At 45.6% G+C, this 27,533-nt stretch overlaps 1 protein-coding gene across 2 annotated transcripts in view; it reads right to left on the bottom strand.

Annotated features, from left to right (window-relative positions):
* Papss1 (3'-phosphoadenosine 5'-phosphosulfate synthase 1) overlaps positions 1-27,533 on the bottom strand; it is a 142,373-nt gene that overhangs the window by 63,811 nt on the left and 51,029 nt on the right. The window contains exon 2 of one of the 2 annotated variants that reach the window (XM_063281662.1): positions 10,072-10,622. In XM_063281662.1, the coding sequence (XP_063137732.1) occupies positions 10,072-10,131 (60 nt within the window). In that variant the 5' untranslated portion in view covers positions 10,132-10,622. Of the gene's footprint in view, positions 1-10,071; positions 10,623-27,533 lie in introns of those variants that run through there. The other variant, NM_001395059.1, reaches the window with a different exon arrangement.

The raw sequence follows: 27,533 nt of genomic DNA, 5'->3' as shown, positions 1-27,533 counted from the left end.
CTGCCTGAATCAGGAGAGTGTGTACAAAATACAGGATCATCCCCCTACCTTACCGCATTTATCTTTTCTTATTTCTATGCTATGCTCACATGCTATGATACCTCACATGGCTTCTGTGGCTCTTGAAGGTCATTCTGTGTATGGTGGTGTTAATCTTTTACCAGACAGCAAGCACTTGAAATCCTGCTTTCTTGCTGATGTCCACCGATAACTACATTCCTTATCTTTCTGAGACACTGTGTCACCAGACTGGCTCTGAACTCACTGGGTAGCCAAGAATGGCCTTGAACTCCTGATGCTCCCACCTCCACCTCCCCAAAGCTGACCTAATAGACAGAAGCCATCACTCCTGGATTTTCTCTCAATTTTTATATATGTATATGTGAGTGTACCTGTGTGTGTAAGGACCTGCAGAGACGAGAAGGTGACATTAGGTCCCACACAGCTGGAGTTACAAGCAGTTATAACACAGCCAATGTGGGTACTGGGAGCCAAACCTGAGTCCCCTGGGAGAATTGAGCTCTCATAAATAGCTAAGCTGTCTCTCAGGCTGAGACTATATTTAAGGAGTCAATTTCCATCCAGATCATCTGTGTCCTCTTATCCATCTGCTCTCTTTATAAGAGTGCCCGAAGGTAAGGCTGTCCTCCCACTTCCCCGATTATAATCACGCACAGGAAGACCATGTGAATGTGCACAGGAAAAACATCTCCTGCCCAACTGACTTTCACTACTGATTTCCCTGAGGTAGGAAACCTCCTGGGGTCAAAGGAACAGTTTGACAATTCATTCTACAAGGGCTACACCTTTCTTCCACTAATTTCACCGGGGGCTATACTCCCAACAAAATTATTCTACATATATTAGTATATGGCATTACACTACATAATGATTACTTATGAAAATCTCTGTGGGAAACTGCATTTCTGAAGGAGAAAGACCGTGGCAGCTGTGCATTTCAAGCCTGAAAGGCTCCAGACACAGATACGGGCCTCTCCGCCTTTCGTGAAAAGCAGAGAACCTCTCTATCATGAGCTCCCATCAATGCTGCACAGAAGGGAGCTGGGTTTCTGCTGGAAAGGAATGAAGAGGGTACTCCAAGGTAAACGTCCTCCATTCGCCAAACCTGTTTGACTTGCCCAATTTGTTTTGGGACGTTTCCAGGTTACTTTGCTCCTAAACAAGAAGAAACCTGTCTTAACGTGTTTTGTTCCTATGAAGTATTTCCTTCTTTTTCTTATTAAACTTGAGGTCAAGCACATAAAAATTACCCAACAAACTATAAAGTGATGAAGTTATGGATGAGAGAAAATACAAGATAGAAAGAGACTATCTCACTCCATCACTGAAAAGAGTGTGCCCTGGTGGTTTCTTGCCTACTACACTGAAGATGATTCTGGCAGAAAACCAAGGTAGTCTAGGTATAAGAAACTTTTTGCTTACATATATTGGATACTTTTCACACTTAAAAATAAGTCTGAAGCCAGGAGTGGCAGCTCACACACCTGTGATCCGAGTGCAGGGAGGTGGAGACAAGTAGTTAGGAGTTTAAGGCAAGCCTCGGTTACAAAGCAAGTTTGAGCCCAGCATGGGCCATATCAGACCTTATCAAAACAAGGAAACAGATAAGAAAGGAGCTATTAAAATAAACAAATCCGAATTTGGAGAAGTCTGAGGTAGCTAAGTAAAGATGTCCATTGCTCACCTTAACCACAGGAAAGAACCAAAATCATAAACAACTGAACAGTTCCAATTCCAACCTTCGTGACTAAGGAGGGGCCCATGAGCTCATCAGGGTGGAGGTAGGAACCCAGGAAGACCCAGACCTGGTGTGCAGGACAGAGAACAAAGCCCAAGGTAAACCTGGCCGTGGAACTAGGGAGAAGGATAATGGCAGAGTCCAACAGACCCCACCAGCAAGACACCAACAATTCCAGCCACAGGACAGTACCACGGTCATCACCCTGAAGGGCTGCCTGAAGTTCACAGTAAATCTGTGCCTTAGAAAAGACCCTAACATTGCCTGACATCCCACCCACAGAACCACTACTGCTTGCTGCCAGGCTGAAAAGGAGCCACTGCTGAAGTCCATCCTGCCTTGGGTACAGAAGTTTCTACATCTCACCATCCCTGATGTTACTGGAGTCTCTAGGATGAAAGTGAGTCCAGGAATCCTAGAGAGCGAGGCTTCATCACTTACCATCGATATACCGACTAGAGAAGGGTGTTTACTCAGTGTGGCCACAATGGAAGAGAAATGACAGGCCTAGGGACCCGAGTCATCTTCTGAGTACTAATAGGGCATCTGGGATTAAACAAACAGCAGGAGGTACACATACGCTAAGAGTCCTGATCAAGACGTGGTCCAGCCCATCCCTAACCGATTACTGTCTGGCTCCAGTCTCCCCCACAGTGCATTCTGGTATGGTGTCAGAACTCTGGAAAACCTGTTCTTGAATGGAGTTCTTCCTCTTGCTGGCACCACCTTGTTTTTCTGACTCCACAGCATGGGATTCCTTGGTCAACTTCAACTCGTTGAGGTGCACTGACGTAAGGAACTGACCACGAAGGGAAGGTGCACAGGTATCCCAAGAACACCTTTGCTTCTGCCAGGGAAAAAGGAGTGCTCCGCCAACCTGCTACCACCCTCACACAACGCTCCGCCAACATGCTACCACCCTCACACAACGCTCCGCCAACCTGCTACCACACTCACACAAGGCTCCGCCAACATGCTACCACACTCACACAAGGCTCCGCCAACCTGCTACCACACTCACACAAGGCTCCGCCAACATGCTACCACACTCACACAAGGCTCCGCCAACATGCTACCACACTCACACAACGCTCCGCCAACATGCTACCACACTCACACAAGGCTCCGCCAACATGCTACCACACTCACACAACGCTCCGCCAACATGCTACCACACTCACACAACGCTCCGCCAACCTGCTACCACACTCACACAACGCTCCGCCAACCTGCTACCACCCTCACACAAGGCTCCGCCAACATGCTACCACACTCACACAACGCTCCGCCAACCTGCTACCACACTCACACAAGGCTCCGCCAACATGTTACCACCCTCACACAACGCTCCGCCAACATGCTACCACACTCACACAACGCTCCGCCAACATGCTACCACACTCACACAACGCTCCGCCAACCTGCTACCACACTCACACAACGCTCCGCCAACCTGCTACCACCCTCACACAAGGCTCCGCCAACATGCTACCACACTCACACAACGCTCCGCCAACCTGCTACCACACTCACACAAGGCTCCGCCAACATGCTACCACCCTCACACAAGGCTCCGCCAACCTGCTACCACACTCACACAACGCTCTGCCAACATGCTACCACCCTCACACAAGGCTCCGCCAACCTGCTACCACCCTCACACAAGGCTCCGCCAACCTGCTACCACCCTCACACAACGCTCTGCCAACCTGCTACCACACTCACACAAGGCTCCGCCAACCTGCTACCACCCTCACACAACGCTCCGCCAACATGCTACCACACTCACACAAGGCTCCGCCAACCTGCTACCACCCTCACACAAGGCTCCGCCAACATGCTACCACACTCACACAAGGCTCCGCCAACATGCTACCACACTCACACAACGCTCCGCCAACCTGCTACCACACTCACACAACGCTCTGCCAACATGCTACCACCCTCACACAAGGCTCCGCCAACCTGCTACCACCCTCACACAAGGCTCCGCCAACCTGCTACCACACTCACACAACGCTCTGCCAACCTGCTACCACACTCACACAAGGCTCCGCCAACCTGCTACCACCCTCACACAACGCTCCGCCAACCTGCTACCACACTCACACAAGGCTCCGCCAACCTGCTACCACCCTCACACAAGGCTCCGCCAACCTGCTACCACACTCACACAAGGCTCCGCCAACATGCTACCACCCTCACACAACGCTCCGCCAACCTGCTACCACACTCACACAACGCTCTGCCAACATGCTACCACCCTCACACAAGGCTCCGCCAACCTGCTACCACCCTCACACAAGGCTCCGCCAACCTGCTACCACACTCACACAACGCTCTGCCAACCTGCTACCACACTCACACAAGGCTCCGCCAACCTGCTACCACCCTCACACAACGCTCCGCCAACATGCTACCACACTCACACAAGGCTCCGCCAACATGCTACCACCCTCACACAACGCTCCGCCAACATGCTACCACACTCACACAAGGCTCCGCCAACATGCTACCACACTCACACAACGCTCCGCCAACATGCTACCACACTCACACAATGCTCCGCCAACATGCTACCACACTTATACAGAAGGCTGGGACCTCGCTAAGCTGTGCGCTTGTGACCTTAGAACACAAACCCATGCAGTTCCCTGACCAGAGGGGGACAGGTGGCCCACAGTATGATGTGCCACTGCTAAGACCTGAAGAACTGAAGATCTTGTACCTGGGGGTGTGGGACCTATGCAACTAGTCCAATACTGTTATCACCTGTTGTCCTCCCCAAAGGGCTTAAAGGCATGCCTTCTGTGGGCCATGTCCCTGCTGCCATAATTCCCATTGTGGAGATCCCCAGTGCTAGCAATATTTAACCCTGTAAGGCCCATGGACCTGGCCCCAGCACTGCACTTGGCTACCAGAGACACAGCTGCAACCGGTACTCAGCACCCAACATGCATGGCAACCTCCACCCACTGCAAAACCCACTGTTCTACTACAGTAATTCCACCATCGCCCGTGGAGATTCAAATTCAGCTTCAGTGACTTTTGAGAGCTAGTAATCCTCGATCTTGGAAAGTTGCCTTGAGAGGGTAAATACTTAGTAGCAGCCTTGGCCTCCATCCTATAGATGTCAGAAGCATCATCCCCTCAATGCCACAAAAAAGAGGGAGAGAGGGAGGGAGGGAGGGAGGAAGAAGGAAGAAAGGAGGAAGAAAGAAGGAAGAAAGGAGGAAGAAAGAAGGAAGAAAGGAGGAAGAAAGAAGGAAGAAAGGAGGAAAGGAAGGAAGAAAGAAAGGAAGGAAGGAAGGAAGGAGAGAAAGACAGACAGATAAAAGAGAGAGGGAGAGAGTGTGCAAGATAGCGCTCCAGAATCGCTAACCACCCTGAAGGTGGATAAAATCTCACCCAGTTGACAATCACTGAGAAGAGAATCTGCCTCGAAATGCAACGTGGTAGAAACACGTGGAACTCGTCAAAGGTTAAAGGAGCTACCACACTAAGAGTAAAGTCAACCCCGCTAGACACCCTGTGCCACACTGCCCAAAACCAAATCTGCAGAGTGGCCCCAGTCTCTGGAAATGCTTTGCCCTGGAAAGAAAGAGAAAAGACACAAATGCATAGAGAAGTAGAACAAAAGGAAAGGGAGGCACTGGTTCCAAGGCTAGACTTAGAACTTCGACAGAAGGAAAGTTCTAGGCTGGAGTGATCGTTAGCTACACCCTCAGCACTAGAAACCTGCCCAGCACTACTAAGGAACCGTGTTTCTTACGTAATGAAGTTGCCACGTGTGGTTAGTGCCTACAACACTAGACAACAAAGCCCCTTCCAGACATTACCCTCATCTTTTTAAACATTAGTCAGCTTTTCCGATACTGTAACAAAAATCAATACAGTCTTGTGGATTCAGGAGCTTCAGACCAAGGTCCCTGGGACCCACTGCTCTGGGCACTGATGGTGAGGACATGAGAAACAGGATGCCCACCACGGGGCAGCTGGGAAGTGACAAGAAGTGGGCAGGATTCCAACGGCCCCTTCAAGAATGCCCCCAAAGACCAGACTTCCTCCCACCAGAACCTTTCAAAGATTCTACCACCTACCAATAGCACATGAGCTGGCAACACATGGGGCTCTGAAGGGTATTTATGCAAACCGCATTAGTCAGCATTAAAAAGAATGCTTCTTGGTAGAGTCTGAGCTATGCCTTTCCTCTAGGCACTTCCTGTAGCATCAGTTCCCAGACTGTAGACATAAGATGGAGGACAACGTTTTCTGTGTCCCACCTAAGCCTGACTCACTCTGTACCATCTTCGTCCTCTTCTGCCTCCAGAATGGGATGCTGGCCTTCTAAGAGAGGGCCAGAGCAGTACAAGAGAACAGACTGACAAACGTAAAACTGGTGAAAGGAGGCATCATCTGAATCATTTGGTTGCCTCTCAAGTTGAAGGTGAGACTCCCCACAGCAGAATTCCTTTCGGCCTTTCTTCCTCTGCACAACCAGGGTGAGGAACAGAGGCAAGAAAAAAGCAGCTCTTAAATAGTTGATTAATTATTAAATATTCGCAAGAACAGCACTAAACAGTGCTGAGGACCACAGAGCCTTTAACTTCTAACCTAGGGAACCTCTGTGCCCTTGACATCTGCGTAATTTAGCCTGGCTATGATGGTTGTTCTGTCCTTACTACAGATGAGAGGGCTGATGCACAGACGGGTTCAGGGGATGCGCCCATGACTGTACAGATGGTTAAGGGACAGAACTTCAATCTAAAGCCTTCCGTATATGCTGTTCATAACCTTAAACAGATCAAGGATTTATGTTCTCAAGAGCACCCAGGCTACTGAGCACTCTACCCCTCTGGCCTTCCTGCCATGGGAGCTCAGCAGATACAAAACATCTCTAATGAAACACGTATCCACATACAGAAGAGCATCACCACATACAGAGCGGTACATGCAATTCAACCCAGGAGCAAGGGAGGGTGGAAACAGTCCACATGGCAACATACTTAAGGTCAATCAGCCCAAAGCTCTGAAGATTCCTCCCTCAGGGGCTGTCCAGGGAGCCAGGCAACAGGAAAATATAAAACCCCAAGGATGTGATGTGTGAAAAAGAAGATGCGCTGAGCTTCAGGGCTCTGGGGAGTGGGAGGAGAGGGAAACGGGAAAGCCAGAATGAGACTAGCTGGGGATGCTTTGCAATCTCCTGCTCCATTTCAGACTCCTCTGAGGGAAGAACAGTAACAAATAGTAACAAATACTAACAAGATGACCACTGTGTACCACCCAGTCCACCATAAAGCTACCAGGAGCAGGGCGTTCAGCTGGATATGATTCTACAGAAGGATGACACCTGAGTCTCAAACAAGCAGCCCCAGTTTTCCCAGAACCAAGTGACACGTTACAAAGAGCAAGTGGAAGCTGACCCAGTGCAAGAAAGATGGAGTCCACTAGAGAATGGCATTTGTTACGTTTCAGACTGACATCAAAGGAGGCTCCTATGGAAAATGACTCATGGCTTTTCCTTACTACACCTGCTGGTATGCTTCCTAGGTCATGCCACTACATTTCCCTATCTCTTTCTTACTGACTTCTATGAAGCCATTTCCTTTTCCTGCTCCTTAGCAGAAGACACTGTCTAAAGCCTAGAACCTGCTCTCAATATGTTAATTAACGCTCTTTCTATGTCCTGCTCAAATTAGCTATTAGGTCTTTACCCTTAGCCTAGCCTAATTTAGTATCTGTAACAATGTATACAGGTCTCAGACGGCAGTTGCAAAATACCTACCCTGAACTAAGACCTGTTCTTATCAGAAAAGCCAAAGCATCAGTAATTTTACACTGCTTACAAACAGCACAGAGCTTGTACGTATATTAAAAATATAAATTAAATGAAAATATTTGGGCTATATTAAGCTAAACAAATCGTATTATTGACATTTAATTTATATTTCTTCACTTATTTTAATGTCTTTTTTCTTTTAAGTTATACAGGTCATTCAATTTCTCTTAACTAAGGCTGTCCTTCAGATACAGGCTCAAAATTCCAGTTGCCACCTTAACAACTCTGTGCCTCAATTTCCTCATTAATAAAATGGAGAGGCAACAGTGGTGACTCTGAGTTCTGGGAGAGCAGATGTACACATTCAGGGTCACAGTTTTTAAACCCCAGCCGTGGAAACACTGCAAAAACTCAACAAGTTAATTTAGATATGTTTCCGCCTATTTCCCAACTTCTCAGTTCAAACCTCGGGATTGTCTTTTAACATCTCTCTTCTGGTCATCACCTCAATCTAGCCTGGGCTTCCCTGTCGTTTCTTTGCTGCTTTTAGCTAATCATTCAACTGTTCACACTGGATCAGCCAACAACAAGAACACCTTAAACGGTGTGGCAAAGTCAGCTATGCTTCTAGTCTGCAACTCAATCCTCACAGTCGGTGCCTGCATTTCTTCTGCAAATCAGTCTTCCTGGATTGCCCATTTTAAGAAATAGTAGCATTAGCATTAATAGTGCATAGAATCTTTACCCTCACACCCACTGGTTGAGTGTGTTAGGGGAGGTCATTCTTTAGAGAGAAAAGTTCAGAAAATTAAAAATTCTAGCTCCATTCCAAATCTCCTAGAAGTATCATCCTAACTCTTCAGCCAAATATTTATGATATACAATTCTGCTCCACCCCATCTTTATCTCTGCTCCCCAATAAAAATACTCCCTTCAGTAGTCAAATAAGTCTCCACTCAGGGATGGGATGGAAGGGCTCCACCTACTTCAGAACTATGAGGTCCTCCATAAACTCATAAAAATACCTGGGGGCAAACTAACCTTGCCTCTAAACTGCAATAAAACTCCTATCTTAGGCCATACTCAGTATGGCAAATATGCCCTTACAATCAGATGCCGTGGGCAACTGCAAAGCAAGCACTGAGTCCCATGTTTTTTTATAACTCTCTAGTATGGATCTCTACAGAGCAAATAATGTAATATACAAATTAGTTAGGGCAGAAGAGTCGCTCAGAGGTCAAAAGCACTGGCTGTTACAGAGTATCCCCAGCACTCCTGCCAGCTCACAACTACCTGTCACTCCAGCCCGAGGGAATCCAACACACATTTCTAGGACACCAGGCACACACATAGTGCATACACATACATGTAGGCAAACACCCAGGGTCATAAAATAACAATGTTTAAATAAACAACTTATAGGCAGTATTACTAAAATTACTTTTAAATACACCAATTTAGTCAACTTGCCTCCTACCCATAAAATACCTTTTGGCAACAATAGTGTTACTAAGTCTGAGTTTCAGAGTAAGAGTTTCATTGGTCTTTCACGTTCATTATCTTTTCTACTCATAAAGACAATCCTGTGAAGGACACACTGTTACACCCTCAGTCACCTGAGATTCAAAGTGGAGTGACTTTCCTCAAGATCATCCAACTTACAAATGGCACGGCGGTGGCTGGAGCCCACGCCAGGAGTCTGTCTCCTTCCAACATCCTAATCTCCCTTTAATCTTACTTACCTCTCACCCTCTAAGAAGTTAAGGAAAAGGATGAGAGAAGACAGTGAGAATTTTGAACCTCACAGCAGGCGTAGTAAATTAATGACTTCAAAAGAGCATTAGCCTGAAACTGCATTTTTTTTCTTCCTCCTGACTCGTCAAGGACAAGTGATGATTTACAAGACTGTAATTAAACTTCATGATCCTGTTAGCTGCGGAATAAAAAAAAAAAATCCATCTAAACCTAAAACCAGTGCCTTTGCAGCCTCCGAAGTTGGTCTCCACCTTCGCTGCTGCCACCAATGAATAATTGCAGAAGGAAACAACCCTCTGAAGACACAGTACTTGGCCAATGAGACCAACTGGCACTCGCTGCTCAAACGTTAGAAACTATTAATCTTCCCACACCTAACTGTCAACAGGAATCGAGTCTTTAAAAGTATGTCTGTGTCAGACATTCCAATTTAAAAGAGACACAAAGAACCTCAGTTCAGCAGTCCTGATCCATGAATGGCCACATTGTTATTCTCTCAGCACACTGCAACTCAGAAATGTAAAGACTCGGAGACCGACCCAAACCTGGGCCAGGCACACAGGCAAAGCCAAGAAAACCAGGCACGTGAAGAGGCACCACCGTCCTCCGCCGCAGCCCTCCGCCTCTCCACCCTGGAGGACAGCTCCGGGCCTGGGCTCGCCTTCACCGGCCGCCGCCGTCTGGGTCCCCGCCCCCGGCTCCCGCAGGATGCACCCGCAGCCCGCGGCTCCCACAGCCGCCCACGCTCCTCGAGCTCCGGCCTACGACCACTACTCACCCAGTTCTGTGCGTTATTGCTCAGCTTGACTTTCTTGCACAGACTCCCAGGAATCTCCATGGCCGTGGAACGCGGATGCTCAGTTGCTGAGCGCCCCGAGGCCGAGTGGTAAGAGAGGCCGGGGGCGGGGCGGAGCAGGGAGAAGGGGCGGAGCCTGCACCAGGGATCAGGCGCGCGCTGACGTGCGCCCCAGCTAGTGATTGCCTCTGCTGGAGCTTGGCGTGGAGGGCGGGGCGAGGCGGGAGGCACGGGGTCGAGACCTCAACATCCAATCACCAGGGACGGCGCTTAAAGCTCCGCCTTGATACAGAGGGAGGGGCGTGGTCTGAGGGCTTTGGAGAAAGCCTCCAGATGCTGAGCATGCGCAGTGAGCGCGCCGCCTGCAGAACTGGGCGTGGGAGACGCTCCGCAGAGCTGAGGCTGTTAGGGGAAGAAGCTGACGTGGGCTCTTGCTGTTCACTAGCTTTTCTTCCGCTAGGCCAGCCTATGGCTTCCTAGCCTCAATTTGTCCGCTTGTCAACCAGGCCGACTTCGGAAAATGTTTCCCAGCCCTGCAAAAGGAAGAATTACTTTAGTGAATAGCTCATTTACATGTTGCTCATCGCTTTACAATTCTACTCAGTGCACAAGGTTTTTGATATCAACAGTATCTCATCAAGGATTAGAAAGTATTTGTAAGGTGACTCCTTTCCCACTTGGAGACCCACTTTATATCAGAAAATCTCTGTGCAGTGTTTGTCGCCACTGACTAGCCACAAAGAGGGCTTCTCTAGTACTTGCTACTCATAGAAGACTGCAATCCAAGTCCCCTGGTAAGCAAGGCAGAATGCTCATCTATATTCCAAGACCAGTTTGTAAAAGAATGGGGCTGGGAGGCGGAGGCCTCCTCCAGAAGTTCTAACCGTTCTCGCTCATCCCCATAACCTTAAGCTCGCTATAACCATAACCATAACCATCCACAGTCTCACAAAATTTTTGCTGCTTACTCCACTACTGCGCGCGCGTACACACACACACACACAGAGAGAGAGAGAGAGAGAGAGAGAGAGAGAGAGAGAGAGAGAGAGAGAGAGAGAGACCAATCATCAACACCTTAGACTTGCTAACAAGTCAGTCCCTATTTACTCCACTGGCAAGGTCTCAAATTAGTCTCCCTCCCCTACATCTAACCAGAGTCATCATTTCACACACATACAGAGAGAGAGAGAGAGAGAGAGAGAGAGAGAGAGAGAGAGAGAGAGAGAGAGAGAGAGAGGCAACTTGTACTGCCCTTCACTTCCCTGTCACCCTCTCCGTTCTCAATAGTGACAGACAAGTACTTCTAAAATACAAATCTGATCTTATTCCTCCACCATTTAAAATGTCTTCTTTTTTTCTTTCTTTCTCTCTTTCTTTCTTTCTTTCTGGCTTATTTGTTCATTCATTGTGTTCTTGAGTCAAGGTGTCTCTGTACAGCCCTGTTCTGTCCTGAAATTCACTCTGTAGACCAGGCTGGCCTTGAACTCAGAGATCCTCCTGCCTCTGACTCCTGAGTGCTGGGATTAAAGGCATGCTCCATATAAATAGCTCTATCTAAAGGATTCTTAATCTAAGAGTGTGTAGGACTGAATTTCAATACAATTCTAAATTCTGCTAAGAACAGTCACAAGAATGAGACTAAAAGACTAAAAATGAGGACAACGATAAACAAAGTGTGGGCAAAGGCCAATGGCATATATTTATGAAAATATCATAAAGAAACCTTTTGTATGCACCTAGACAAATAATTTTCTTTTTTAAAGATTCCAAGCTTCAGACTAAGTTTGGAGAGGGAGTGCCACCTGGGACCAGCCATTTCTCAGAGAGACTTCATTCCTGTTTGAGGGAAACGGCGCTTAGATACAGCTTGAGTCATGGGCGTACTCATCGAACGTCAGTTGGTCCTTACTGCTAACTCTGTTGAAGCTTTTGCACATCAAAAATGCCACAATTGGAAGACTAAAGGGACAGCCACAAAATAAAAACTACTGAGTATGTTTAAGTCCCAGTGCTTATAAACATAATTGGAAGACAAATTATCCTTGACAGATGCTTTTGAACCAACGTTTTACTTTTATGTGTATGAATCCTTTTCTAGCAGTATGATTGTGAACAGTCCGGGTGTCCATAAAGCAAGAGCCAGATACATTCTTGATACCTAAGTTGAGCCACTGAGCGTAACACAAAACCGTTAAGTCATTGTGGTCACAGATATCTGTGGAGGGGGAAGTCACTCAAACACATGTCCTGAGCAACAGTTTGAAAACTGTTGAGTTCTGCTTCCTAATGACATTTCAAATCCATTTTATGGAAACCTCTTCCGAGAGAGGCTTTGCCATAGTTTCCCTTCAGGCCAAAAGATACCTGAGAGGAAGTTTCTCTTTGTGCTTATAAATTACCCTGACCTTAATTCTTCCCAGGTATTCAGAACCCCTGTGAAGGTTTCAGTGATGCCAAGGTTTTCTCACTTGGATTATCAGAAGTACAAACTCTTTCTGGGTCATTTCTCCTCAGACACTTCAAGTGTTATTTCCCTGACTGGATTACTAGGCTCCTCCCCCTTGCTCTTGCTCTGATGGACTCTGTTGTTCTGCCCTTCCTCTCACCCTCAGTTCCATCTCTTTAATTCAGGTAAAGTTGATCTCTGCCCTGGCTCCTCCTCCCTGGACAATGGTCTGGGCAGCTAATAGGCTGGGGCAATTATAGGAATTCACTTATTTTCCATTGTAACTGGAGTTTTAAGGAAAGTCCCCGGCCCCTATAGCCCCAGCAGGATATCTGAATCACCTGCCCCAATACACCAATTTAAGTAATTCTATTAAGCAACAGAGACTAAGTCAATGTGGCATGTTGGAGACGGGAACATATAAAAGGTTACGGTGACCCCAAGTTTTTATCTTGAGGGCAGCGATATGAGCTTTAAGTTTAAGTAGAGGGAGAAATTGGTTAAGTAGAGCTTTAATGTGGAGGCAGGGGAGTAGAGTGACTTAGGTGACCATTATCTCAATTCTGGTTCTGCAACGGGACCAGAATCTGCTCTCGTTCCCTAAAGGAACAATCTGGTACCCGTGAGAAGATTCCTCTGGCTCCGTGGTAGTGCCTACCCGTCATAGATTCCTTTTTGCACGTGGGCTGTGTCCTGTCCTTTGATGCACTACTGCTCCACCCTAAATGACTTTAGGATTAGGACAGTGGCTCCTAACCTTTGTCCCGTCAGCCTTGAAGGAAAAAGAGGTAGATTAGGTCTCACACAGGCAGAAATTAAACGGGCTAAACAGTAAAGGTGACAGACACAAAGTAAAAACGGATATGCTAAGTTTTCATCCTGCATTTAGTTACCCTGGGAGCCCAGGTGGGAAGCCCATCCCTTTCAGCAAAAGCGTCTTCCAATGGGTGTTCTGCTATTACTGCTCTGCCCTGCCTGCTACTCACACTCAAAACTGTTTCCTACCTTTGATTGGTTTTCCTAACTGTGTCCGGTGAAAGAGCATCCGGTCTCTGCTCCCTTACCTACATAGAAACAAAAATCGCTCTTAAAAAGTATTGTGGGTGTTTCTTTTTTGTGGGCCCCTTTATAGTAATAACGGTCATTTTAAATCTTAAATCCTACCACTTGAATGTACTTCTTTAAACGATGTAACCTAGTCTTCTTTTTTTTTCCCTTGTCCTTTTTTAGAGCAGGAAGGGAGTGGGGGGTGGGGGAGAGGGGATCGAGTCTCACCAGGAGCCCAGGCTGGCTTAGATCTTGCCACAAAGTCCAGGCTGATCCTGAAACTACAATCCCCTACCCAAGTCTCCCCCGTGGTAGGAGCTTGCCAGTTGGAGTGTGCTGGATCGGTTAGCTTCCTTTGATGTGTAAACCACTTCTCTAATCACTCTGCAGCCTCACTAAAAAAAAAAAAAAAAGTAGAGGGGATGGGGTAGGTTCCAACCTCAGTTATTTGTGGAAATGAATAGAATCTATAAGGTCTAAGACAGATAGGATCTCGGTATGGTGGCTCATGGCTTTAATATTAGTATTTGGAAGATAGAGGCAGGTGGGTGTCCATGAGTTCAAGGCCAGCCTAGTCTACATAGAAACAGAAGTTGCTTTTAAAAATTATTATGGGTGTTTCTTTTGTGCGTGTGCCCCTTTATAGTAATATCATTTTAAATCTTAAATTCTACCATTTCAAAGTACTTTCCTAAGCAATGTAATTTAGTCTCTATTAAGTTACAGCCTAGCCCTGGTTACATAGTAAGATCTTAAGGAACAAAACTAAGACAGAAGGAGCCAGGTGATCAAGTCACTCACCACAGGAGTGCCAGATGACCGTTCTCATGCTGCCATGTTAGTGTGGCGGAACTGAACAGTGAGTAAATACGTGAATGGCATGGATAGGAACTGAAACGTGAGAGAAAACTAAAATATTTTATGCAGCACGATATGCAAATGTATCCTCATCTGTCAGCTGAGAGGGTCTCAGGAGAGTTAGCGTCCACCAGAACAAGAACCTAACATGAAGATATTGGATTTTTGGTGCTACAGTGGTTACAAACAAGAAGTGATTTCTAATCTTGTTTCCAATTAAGAGATCCAGGGCTCCATTGGAAAATGGCTGGTTCTGGGACTATGGAAGAAACCACATAAGACGATTTAGGGCATATTTTACTTAGAAAATAAGAAAATGTAGATGAGTTCAGTGGGCAGAGTATTCAACTAGCACTCATAAAGCCCTAAATTCAACCCCAGCACTTTGGAAACTGGATGCTATTTAAAAACAAAAACAAACAATAAAACCACCATCTTGGCTCACTGGAGGGGGAGGCAGGAGAATCAGAAATTCCAAGTCAGGCTGGAGAGATGGCTCAGCGGTTAAGAGCACTGACTGCTCTTCCAGAGGTCCTGAGTTCAAGTCCCAGCAACCACATGGCGGCTCACAACCATCTGTAATGGGATCTGATGCCCTCTTCTGCTATGTCTGAAGATAGCAACAGTGTACTCATATGAAATAAATAAATTTTAAAAAAGAAAGAAAGAAAAGGGAAGGGGAAAATGTAATTATATTCTAATAGCAAGATAAGTAACAAATTCAAAGTCACTCTTACTGAATGGTGAGGGACAAATACTGTGATGTTGGAGTGTCAGGATCAGGAATGTAAAGCAAACACCGTGGTCTGCTGAGCACAGAGATGGCTGAATGAGTTCATCAAGGAGGAGGAAACCTCCCACACAGAATTCTAAATAGCTGATGTTGTAGAGCCTCAGAAGGTGCAGGAGCACAGTCCTCGGGCCTTTAATGTGGGCCTCGTGTGCTTCCCCAAAAGAGCGCATTATAGAAGCCAAGCAGGAAGCCAGAGGAGTGAACAGTGAGGTTGCTAGAATACAGCCCTCATACAGTAGAGGAAATGATGCCTAGCCTCTGTGGTTTCTTCCTCTACGATCAAATCACATTTTAAGAATTATCATTAAACTATTAATATACTATATGTAATAATAAATCATATTCCAAATAGTAGGATATGCTACCAAATCCCTAACACCATGACCAAGGCAACTCTTATAAGTGACAATATTTAATTAGGCTGGCTGACAGACTCAGAGGCTCAGTCCATTATCATCATGGCAGGAAACATGGCAGTGTTCAGGCAGGCATGGTGCTGGAGGAACTGAGGGTTCTTGTTCCAAAGGCAAGCAGGAGGAGACTGTCTTCCAGACAGCTAGGAGGAGGGTCTCAATGCCTATCCCAACAGTGACACATGCCTTTCAACAGTGACACCTCCTAATAGTACCACTCCCTGGGACAAGCATATTCAAACCACCACATTCCACTCCCTGGCACCCATAGGCTTGTTCAAACACGTGAGTCTATGGGGGCCATAACTATCTATTAGCATAATGCAAAGTATATTTAGTCTAACTTCAAAAATCCAAATAGTCTATTACAGTCTCGGCAATATCTAAAAGTCCAAAGTTCAAAGTCTTTTCTGAGGTTCTTGCAATCCTTCAACTATAATCTTGTATAAAATCAAAATCAAAAAAGCAGATCACATGCTTCCAACATATCATACCACAGAACATATATTACTGATCCAATATCATCCTGAGTGAGATAACCCAGTCACAAAAGAACACACATGGTATATACTCACTGATAAGCGGATATTAGTCCTAATGCTTAGAATGCCGAAGAAAAAATTCACAGATCATATGAAGCTCAAGAAGAAGGAAGACCAAAATGTAGAAGCTTCATTCCTTCTTAGAAAGGAGAACAAAATACTCACAGGAGGAAATACAGGGACAAAAAGTAGAGCAGGGACTGAAGTAAAGGTCATCCAGAGACTGCCCCACCTGGGGATCCACCCTATATGCAGCCACCAAACCCAGTCACTATTGCTGATGCCAAGAAGTGCTTGCTGACAGGAGCCAGATATGGGTGTCTCCTGAGAGGCTCTGCCAGAGCCCTATTGATACAGATGAGGGTGGTTGCAGCTAACCATTGGACTGAACAAGAGGACCCCAATGGAGGAGTTAGAGAAAAGACTGAAGGAACTGAAAGGGTTTGCAACCCCATAAGAAGAACAATATCAAACAATCAGATCCTCAGAGCTCCCAAGGACTAAACTACCAACCAATGAGAACACATGGAGGAACCCATAACTCTAGCCGCATATGTAGCAGAGGATGGCATTGTCCAGCATCAAAAGGAGGGAAAGTCTTTGGTCCTGTGAAGGCTCATTTCCCCAGTGTAGGGTAATGGCAGGGCATTGAGGTGGGAGTGGATGGGTGAGAGTGGGAGCATCCTCATAGAAGAAGGAGGAGAGGGTATGGGAGAGGGGGGAAAGGGGATAACATTGGAAATGTAAATACATAAAATATCCAAGAAAAATAAAATTTAAAAAATCATAGCAAGGAAATACTGGATCAAAGCAAGACCAAAAATCATCTGGTCAAGCTCCAAACTCCGAGTCTCCATGACCAATGTCAAAGAGTTCTTCAGACCTCCAATTCTTTTCATGCTTGCTGACTGCTGTTAGCAGATTTGGCATTCAGCAGCAACACACTTCTTTCTCTTTGGCTAATTCCAATCACTGCTAGCAGCTTTCCTCAGCAGGTATCCCAGGGCTCTGACATCTCTAAGATCTTGGGTTCTCCAAGGCAATTTCAACCTTATAGCATCTTGATCCAGTGTCTGGGATCCATACATGATCTTCTGGGCTCCTCCAAAGGGAGCTTCCTTAACTTCTCCAGCTCTGCCCTCTGTAGCACTCTAACTTCTGGTTGACTCTACTGTTGCTGCTGTCCTTGGTGATCATCCCATGGTACTAGCATCTCCAATTTGATGGTGTCTTCTGCTAGGCTTCATCCTCTCATTTTGTTAAGTCTCAACTTCTTTGCATGACCCCTTCAGTTCTGGGCCATCAACTACAACTGAGGCTGCACCTCTACCAGTGGCCTTCCATGGCCTCTCATGGTGCAGAGCCTCAGCTGCTCTCCATGACGCCTTCATGCCTTCAAAACCACTACCACCTGGGTGACTCTTACACATTACCAGTCCAACTGCAGCGTGAGGAACCACCTTGGCTATCTCTGGAACACAACTTCTTTATGCTCTCTGAAAACACTTTCCAGAAAATTTCACCTCAGTAATACTGGTCTCTTCTTAATCACCATTAATTTCTTAGCTCTGGCTAACCAGCATCAGTGGTCCCAGTAGTCCCTTCTTGACCCTAAAGCCAGAGCCACATGGCCAAAGCTGCCGAGTTCTACTGCTTGCTGGAGCTGGACCATGACCACCTTGTCATCAGCTTTCGGCTTTCCAACTTCTTCCCTGTGTAAACTTGGCTGTCCTGAAACTTGCTCTGTAGATTGACCTTGAACTCAAGAGATCGCATGGCTCTGTCTCCCAAATGCTGGGATTAAAGGCATGTACCACCATGCCTTGGCCAAGGCTTTTCATAGCCACTATTTCTCAAGATCCAGATCAAAAGCCAGTATCTTCCAGCCTCAAGATCTGGATCACAAGCATACCCTTGATTTCTGGATTATAGTTCATTCCAGAAGAAAGTCCAAATGAAAACAATAATCAGGTAATAACACACCTAACATGACACAATTGTTCCTTGCTCAACTACAAACACATAAAAAATAAGCTTAGCTGGGTGGGATCTTGTCCAAAGATCACTACTCCCTTAATCTGTTTAATATCCTTGAACACAGAATTTAGCTCAATTTCACTTCCTGGTACCTCTTTAATACTTGAACCATACATTTTGTAGTTTTTCTTTTTAAGCTTGCTACACTTTATTAAAACACAATTTATGAGAGTAAACCAAAGGACAAAGCCCATGCTGGCCTTTTTTTGAGGCTTCCTTTGTCAATGCAATTAATCTGATTCTCTTTACCTAGGCTTTAGCCTCAGGCAGACTCCAAACAAGGACAAAAAGCAGCCACATTCTTCACCAAAGAATCACAAGAACAGTCTCTAGGCCATATACTGAAATTCTTCTCCTCTGAAACCACTTAAGCCCAGTCCTCACAGTTCAAATCACCGTCAGCACCAATGGCTTCCATATTCCCACTAGGATGGCCCATTAATCTTCACTTAAAGCATTTCACTGTTTCCTCCAAACAAAACCATGGTCAGGCAAATACAGCAACTCCCCACTCCTGGTACTAACCTCTGTTTTAGGGTTTCATTGCTATGAAGAGACACCATGACCAAGGCAACTCTTATAAGCAACAGCATTTAATTGGGGGGGGGGTGGCTTACAGGTTCAGAGGCAGTATCCAGGCAGGCATGGTCCTGGAGGAGCACATTCCCTTCAAACTCTTCCATTTATCCCTCCTAGAGACATTGTACTTTTACATTGATTGTTATGTGTTTGTACGTGTTCTAAAACATAAATACAACCTGCTCGGTCTGTAGAATATTGTATGTATGTTTTCAGAGCTGACCATTTTGTATTGCAGAGACAATTGGTAAGCTCTTCGCTGGGTAAGACTATTTCGACCTGTATTAGTTGCTTATAGTTCTTTGTGTAGGACTGAGGCCTCCTGAGCTTTCCCCTTTGCTCAGTAGCCTGTCCATTGATGTCATCCTTGTCCAGCTCATGTTCAGGCAGCCATGTTGTTGAGACTTTATCCGTGTAGCTTCTGACATGACATTCCTAAGAAGTACAATCTCACAGCAAACTCCCTGTTCCTCTGGCTCTAACACTCTTTGCTCTATCTCTCCTGGAGAGTAGGGTGGGGGTGGGGGCCTGAGCCTTAGGTGCAAGCAATGTGTTATAGATGTTGCCACTGGGACTAAAATCTACAACTCTGCATTTTGATTGGTTGCGGTTTTCTGTAACTGTCTCTGTCTGTTGCAAAGAGACGTTTCCTTGATGAGAAACAAGGAATATATTTTTCTGTGGGCATAAGGACAAATATTTTGAATGTATTTAATGATTATGCTGGTTTAGTGAAGTGGAGGTTGTAGCTTCGTGTCCAAGGTCCATGAATTCACTAGCCTTGGGAAGTTGGTAAAATTCCCATTATTAGGCATGATTTCCTACTTGTTAATCAGGTCTTAAGTCCAACTAGACAGCTGTTGATTACCACCAAGGTATGCAGGTAACTTCTGTACCCCTAGGGTTATTGTGCTATGCTGGTGTCATAGTTGGGTAAGAGTATTGTTTGCTTCCTTCCTTTGGAACCTTGCATGCCGCCTCTGGTAAAATGAGAGCTAGTGGTCGAGATGGGGCATTTGGATCAGGTCCAGCCCAGGCGCCTCTGGGCCTTGTGTGTGAAATGCATGGAAATTCAGCTAAGGAAATCACAACCAACACACTTTAATTAAGGGCAATACAGGCTGAAGAGATGACTCAGTCAAGAAGGTTGCGAGCTGTTTTTCTAGGTGACCACAGTTTGGTTTCTACCACCACTGAAGCTTGTCACAGGCTCCTGTGTCACCAGCTTCAGCTGATCCAAAACCTTCTTCTGGACTGCATGGGCACCAAACTAAAAAGGTCCCCCCCCCTCTCTCTCTCACACACACACACACACACACACACACACACACACACACCTACTCACACATATACTCACGATCTGTAAAACCTCCACCTGTTGTTTCTCTTTCTCTTTGAACCCCCTTCTCTGCAGAGGCGCATACAGGCTTTGCTCTGGGACCCAAGCACTGTACACCCAAGACCTGCAGCAGCCGGCTCTCCTCTGCAGAGCGTGACCATCAGCTTCTTGAGTAGCAGTGGTGGATTCCTTCTCTTCAACTCTTACCTCACTTTGTGATTACTACCTCATGGACACGCTCACTGCTGGCTGCTAAGGGTGGCAGGCACCTTCGTGTGTAAGCTCACTAAATGCTTGACAAACAATGGTTAGAGGTCGGAAAACAAACCAATTCTTTAAAAGTGATGAACATTTATTGTGGGTTTTTCCTTCTCACTTAAACCACTTAAGTGTCCAAAGCTACTATTTTTGCATCATTTTAAAGGCTTGATTCCTGGTCCTGGGGAAATGAATGTCAGTACCCTGCTTGCCACACAACCATAAGGACCTGAGTTCAAATCCCCAGTGCCCATTTAGAAGCTAAGTGCAGCTCCACATCTGTAGCCTCTGTGTTGTAGAGGCAGAGACAGGAGGATTCCCTAGAGCTTGCTGGTCAGCAATAATGAGCTCCAGTTTCAATAAGACACTGTCTCAAAAGATAGCAACTAAGGAAGACTCTGACATGACCTTCAGCCCTCCACATCCACGTTACACAGGCATACATAGACACCAGCATGAACGAACGCCCAAAACATACACATTAAACACACACACACACATACACACCATACACACACACCTTACACACACACACCATACAAACACACACCATACACACACAATACACACACACATCATAATACACATACACACCTTACACACACACCATACACACACATACACACCTTACACACACACCCCATAGACACACACACACCATACACACACACACCATACACACACACCTTACACACACACACACCATACAAACACACACCATACACACACAATACACACACATCATAATACACATACACACCTTACACACACACCATACACACACATACACACCTTACACACACACCATACACACACATACACACCTTACACACACACCCCATAGACACACACACACCATACAAACACACACCATACACACACAATACACACACACATCATACATACATATACACACACACACCATACACACACATACACACCTGACACACACGCACACCATAGACACACACATCACACACCACACTCACACACACACACCATACACACACATACACACCTGACACACACGCACACCATAGACACACACAACACACACATCATACATACACATACACATCTTACACACACATACACCATAGACACGCACACCACACACCACACTCACACACACACACACACACACACACACACACACCCCACGGGTTAAAAATAAAAGCTTGATTCTTATTGCTGTTTGTTCATCCTCAAGTATTCTGACATCTTCCATTTTCTCTGTCATCCTACATATTAGAAACACCCATCTTTAGTAACCTCTTATTTTCCTTTCTTAATTTTTAGAACATGGCTCAGTTATCTTGATGGTGTCAGTCTTTAGCTAGGCATGGTGACGCACGCCTGTAATCCTAGCGTTAGTAAGACTATGACAGGGAAGTCACAGCATGAGGCTGGTCTGTTCCTCAGAGGCAGGCCCTTCTCCAGGAAGGCAGGAGGTAAGTTACAGAGCGGGGGTGGGGGGGGCAAAATATGGAGGGGAAAGAGAAAAGAGGTAGGGGAAGGAGAAGGAGGAAGAAAAGAGCAAAGGAGGAAGGGAATAGGGAGAAGAAAAAAAGAAATTCTTGATCTCTGGTTCTGAATTCAAATTTCAGTCAAGATTCTACTATTTAGAAATAATCGTTTAGGTAACAGGAACTTTACAGAGTAAGTTCTAAAGTCGGACGCTAGATGGCAGTGTCTGTAAACTACACTCTTTCCTGGGACTTGGTGTCTGAGAGTGGCAAGCGTGGCTGTTTAGGTGTCCTATGGGAATGGCTTATTTGTGCTTATTCTGGTTCCGGTGGTGTATAAAAATGTGTGCTTATTTAGGCTGTTAACCATTTTTATGTTGTTTCTTAAAAATTGACTAATTTTTTTCAGACAAGATTTCTCTCTGTGGGTAACAGGCTGGTCTGGAGCTCACTGGTGTATAGCACAGGCTGGTCCGGAACTCATGGTATAAACAAGGCTGTCCTTGAACTCACAGCAATCCTCCTACCTCAGACTCCCAAGTGCAAGGATTACAAGTGTAGACCACCAAACCTAGGAAAAAAAAACGAATCCATTTTCTGATTAGCTTACAAAGGAACCCTATGGTGCTTCATTCTTAAAAGTAAATTCTGGGGTTGGGGATTTAGCTCAGTGGTAGAGCGCTTGCCTAGCAAGCTCAAGGGCCTGGGTTCGGTCCTCAGCTCCAAAAAAAAAAAAAAAAAAAAAAAAAAAAAGTAAATTCTTTTTATATTTTGTATGATCATTAATTTTCATAGGTAAATATTTTCTGACGTTTTAAAATAAATTTAATTCATGGCACTTTAAATAGACTTGTGTGTGTATTTTTTTTAAATAACTAAGCCTTTTCAATTTAAAATCACAGAGGTACAGAAGTGAGACCGTATGACATAAGAGTAGAAAGACATGCTTCTCCTAATTTAATATATATTACAAGAGTTTGGACACAGGAAGTAGAAAATAAAGGGGGTTACTTCCTTGGAACACAATTATTCTAAGCACACACACAGACCTCCAGAGGCTGAGACAGGACATCAGAGCAAGGCCAGCCTAGGCTGGGTAGTAAGATCCTGTATCAGCACATAACTGAAATAATAAATTTGCTGTTCTATGAGCCTTCTGTCTACTTTTCTTAGGAAGTTAAACAGTCACCAGGCATTTAATCCGTAGTAAACAAGTAATCGATTAAAGAAAATATATTTTACGATAGTTAAAGCAAAGAGTTTCCAATGTGAGCTGTAAGCCAGCCCCAATTAACTGTTTGCCTTTCTTTTTTTTTTTTTTGGTTCTTTTTTTCGGAGCTGGGGACCGAACCCAGGGCCTTGCGCTTCCTAGGCAAGCGCTCTACCACTGAGCTAAATCCCCAGCCCACTGTTTGCCTTTCTAAGAGTTGCCTTGGTCATGGAGTCTCTTCACTTTAGCCTCAGGCAGATAAGGGCAAAAAGCAGCCACATTCTTCACCAAAATACTATACAAGCAGTCTGTAGGCCACATACTATAGTTTTTCTTCTCTGAAACCTCTAGAGTCAGGCTTCCACAGTTCAAACCGCCCTCAGCACCAATGCCCTCCATCTTCCTGCTGGGAAGCGCCACTTAAAGCACTCCACTGTCTTCAAAATCCACGTTCTTCTAAACAAAAACATGATCAGGCCAGTCACATCAACGTCTTGGTCCCTGGTACCAACTTCTGTCTTAGGGTTTCCAGCACTGTGAAAAGAAGCCATGACCAAGGCAAACATTTAATTGGGGCTGGCTTACAGGTTGAGAGGTTCAGTTCAGTATCATCATGGCTGGAAGCATAGCAGCATTCAGACAGGCACGGTGACAAAGGAGCTGAGAGTTCTGCATTTTCATCCAAAGGAAGCCAGGAGTAGACCATTTCCAGGTAGCCAGAAGGGTGACAAAGCCCACCCACACAGTGACACACTCCTTCCAACAAGGCCACACCTACTCTAACAAGGACACACCTCTCTGTGCCTTTAATGCCACTCTATGGACCAAGCACGTTCAAACCACCACACTACCGAAAGCAATCTACAGTTCCAATGAAATTCCTATCAAAATTCCGACACAATCCTTTACAGACCCTGAAAGAGCAATATTCAACTTCATATGGAAAAACAAAAACGAGAAAGCTGGAAAACAATCTGTACAATAAAAAACTTCTGGAGGTATCATCATCCTTGATTTATAGGGCAGTGGTAATAAAACCACATGGTACTGGCATAAAAGCCAACAGGTTGATCAAGGAAATAGAATCGAAGGACAAGAAGTAAATACACCTATGGACACTTGATTGTTGACAGAGAAGCCAAAATGGGAAAAAAGAAAACACCTTCAACAAATGGTGTTGTTCTAACTAGATGTCTGCATGTAGAAGAAGGCAAGTAGAACCACATTATCACCCCGCACAAAACTCAAGTCCAAGTGGATCAAAGACCTCAACATAAAACCAGATACACTACATCTATCTAATATAAGAGAAAGTAGTGAACAGCCTTCTGCATTGGCACGGGAGACAACTCCCTGAACACAACACCAAGAGCTCAGGCACCAAGATCAACAAGCAGTAAATGGGACCTCGTGAAACTGAAAAGCTTCTAGAAGGCAAAAAACAAAACACCAGCCTACAGAAGTGGAAAAGATCTTCACCAACCCTACATGTGACAGAGGCTAATATCTAAAATACATTCAAAGAACTAGACATCAACAAACCAAATAGCCCCATTGAAAAACGGGGTACATTTCCTGCAAACTTATACAGCCACTTTGGAAATCAATCTGGCAGTTTCTCAGAAAACTGGGGATAGTTTTACCTTAAGGAACAGCAATATCACTCCTGGGCACACATCCAAAAGAGGCTCCACCATCCCACAAGGACACTTGCTCAACTACGTTCATAGCAGCTTTATTTCTAACAGCCAGAACCTGGAAATAATCTAGATGTCTCTCAACCAAAGAATGGATAAAAGAATGGTACATTTACACAATGACATATTACTCGGGCCGTTAAAAAACAACGACATCTGTATTTGCAGGCAAATGGATGGAACTAGAAAACATCATCCTGAGTGATGTAGCCCAGTCCCAGAAAGACACACATGGCATGTACTCACTTGTAAGTGGACATAAGTGGATGAAGTACAGAATGCCCAGGGTACAAAGCAGAGACCCAAAGAAGCTAACGAGGAAGGCCCAAGGCCAGAGGAGGGGCACTTCAATCTCACTGAGAAAGGGAAATAGATTAGACAGCAAGGGTGGATGGATGGAGGGAATCAGCTGAGAGAGGGGGTGAGTGGGAACAAGAGGGTTGAGATGGGGGGAGGTCAGGACAGAGGGAGAAAATACTGGGAGAGACAACTGGATTGGGGGTGGGCATCTCTGGGATGAGCAAGGAACCTCAATGGACAATGGAAACTCTGTGGAATCTGTGAGGGCGACCTTAGCTAAGACTGTAGCAATGGGGGATGTGGACCCTGAACTGGCCATCTCCTGATAGCAGGAAAGACTTCCAATGGAGGGATTGGGATACCGACTCAGTCACAAAACCTTTCACCCACAGTTTATCCTGCCTACAAGATGTGCAGGGGAAAGATGGAGCAGTCTTTGAGGGATGGGCCAGCCAATGACTGGCCCAGCTCGAAACCCATGCCACGAGAGAGGGAGCCCGCTGCTGGTGCTATCAATGACATTCTGCTATGCTTGCAGACAGGAGCCTAGCGTGTCTGTCATCAGAGAGGCTTCACCCAGCAACTGATGCAGTGACCCCCACACAGCCAAACATTAGAGGGACCTTAGGGAATGCTGCAAAAGAGGGGTAGGATGTATTGAGTCAGAGGGGTCAAGGACACCACAAGAAAACCTACAGAATCAACTAACCTGGGCCCATAGGGACCCACGGAGACTGAACGGCCAACCAGAGAGTATGCATGGGACAGTCCAAAGCCCTCTGCACATATGTAACAGATGTGCAGCTTGGTCTTCATGTTCCTAACAGTGGGAACAGGGACTGTCTATGACAACATTGCCTGCCTTTAGATTCCTCTCCCCTAACTAGGCTTCCTTGTCTAGCCTCAATAGAAGATGTACCTAGTCTTACTGCAACTTCACATGCCAAGTCTGGTTGATATCCCTGATAGTCTCCTCTTTTCCTTGGTCGGGGATGGAGAGGGAGGGACTTGAAAGAGAGGAGAGAAGGGAAACTGTGATTGGGATATAAACAAATAACTTAATCAATTAAAGGAAAAAAATACTTCAGTCTCTGTGAGTCCCGATAGCCCTGCTTAGTTGGTTCTCCTGGCATGTCCTTGTGGTGTCCTCAGCGGCTGGCTCCCACAATTCTTCCTGCCCGTCTTCTGCAGGATTCCCTGGCTCTGTCTAGTGTTTGGCTATGGGTCTCTGCATCTGTTCCCATCAGTTGCTAGATGAAGTCTCTCTGAGGACAACTGCACTAGGCACTGCTCTATGAGTATAGCAGAACAGCGTTAGTAATCATTACGTTCATTCCCCCCCCCCAGTCTTATTTGGTTCTATTCTGGCTCCTGGCCATCTAGACAGTGTCAGGCGTGGGTTCCCTCCCTCTCATCCTCTCATGGTGTTGGCGTGAAGCTGGACCAGTTTTTGTTGGCTGTGCTCGCTAGTTTTGAGCTACTGTTACCCCCAGCACATCTTGCAGGCAAGACAGATTGTAGGTCGAAAGTTCTGTGGCTGGGTTAGTGTCCCAGTTCCATCCCGTGTGGGTCTGAGCTAGGTCCTCTGCATCATGGTTGTGTAGCTGGGTATCCTTGTGGGAATCCTAACACTCCCAACAGTGGGACTAGGGCTGACTGACTCTTTTGCCTCCTCTCAGGACTCTTCTCCTCCTACTGGGTTACGCCGTTCAACCTTGATATGAGGGTTGGTGCCTAGTCTTATTGTAGGTTGTTATGCCATGTTCAGTTGATATCCCTGGGAGGTCTGCCTTTTCTTTTTAAAGGGAAACAGAGGAGGAGTGGATCTGGGGAGAGGGGAGGAGGGAGGTGAGTGGGAGGAGTAGAGGGATGGGAAAGTACATTCAGGACGTAATATGTGGGAGAAAGCTTTAAAAAAAAAACAAGCTTGTTTTTAAAGACAAGAAAAAAGTAGAACAAAGACTAAAGCTTGGAAAGGAAAGAAACTTTTTGTTGTTTTTGGAGACAGGGTCTCTCTGTGTAGACCAGGTCTGCCTCCCAAATACTAGGATTAAAGGCTTGTACCACCATGCCCTTCAGGGATGTTATTGTTCCACACGGAGACAACAGCTTATATAAATATCCTAACCTTAGGAATAGACACGAGTTTCCCAAAAAGTCAACATGCAAAATTAAGTTGCATTCCTAAAACGATGTAATAATTTCTCTGACGTAATGATATATAAGGCATAATTTAAATAGTCATCCCATTTAAATAGCTCGGAAGTAAATTATCTAAAAAGACCTCTAACAAAAAACTAACAAAAGCAGTGAAACTTTATTATGAGATACTCATGTGAGAAATGTTTTGTTCATGGCAATGGAAGCCTAATTAAAAAGAAAAACAAGTACTAAAAATGTCATCCAGTTTTCTCAAAGTCATCGGAATATAATTCCAATGAAATTATAAGCATAACTCA

The sequence above is a fragment of the Rattus norvegicus genome, chromosome 2, assembly GCF_036323735.1.
Source record: "Rattus norvegicus strain BN/NHsdMcwi chromosome 2, GRCr8, whole genome shotgun sequence".
Taxonomy (NCBI): Eukaryota; Metazoa; Chordata; class Mammalia; order Rodentia; family Muridae; genus Rattus; species Rattus norvegicus.
This window is presented reverse-complemented; position numbering and strand designations above follow the sequence as displayed.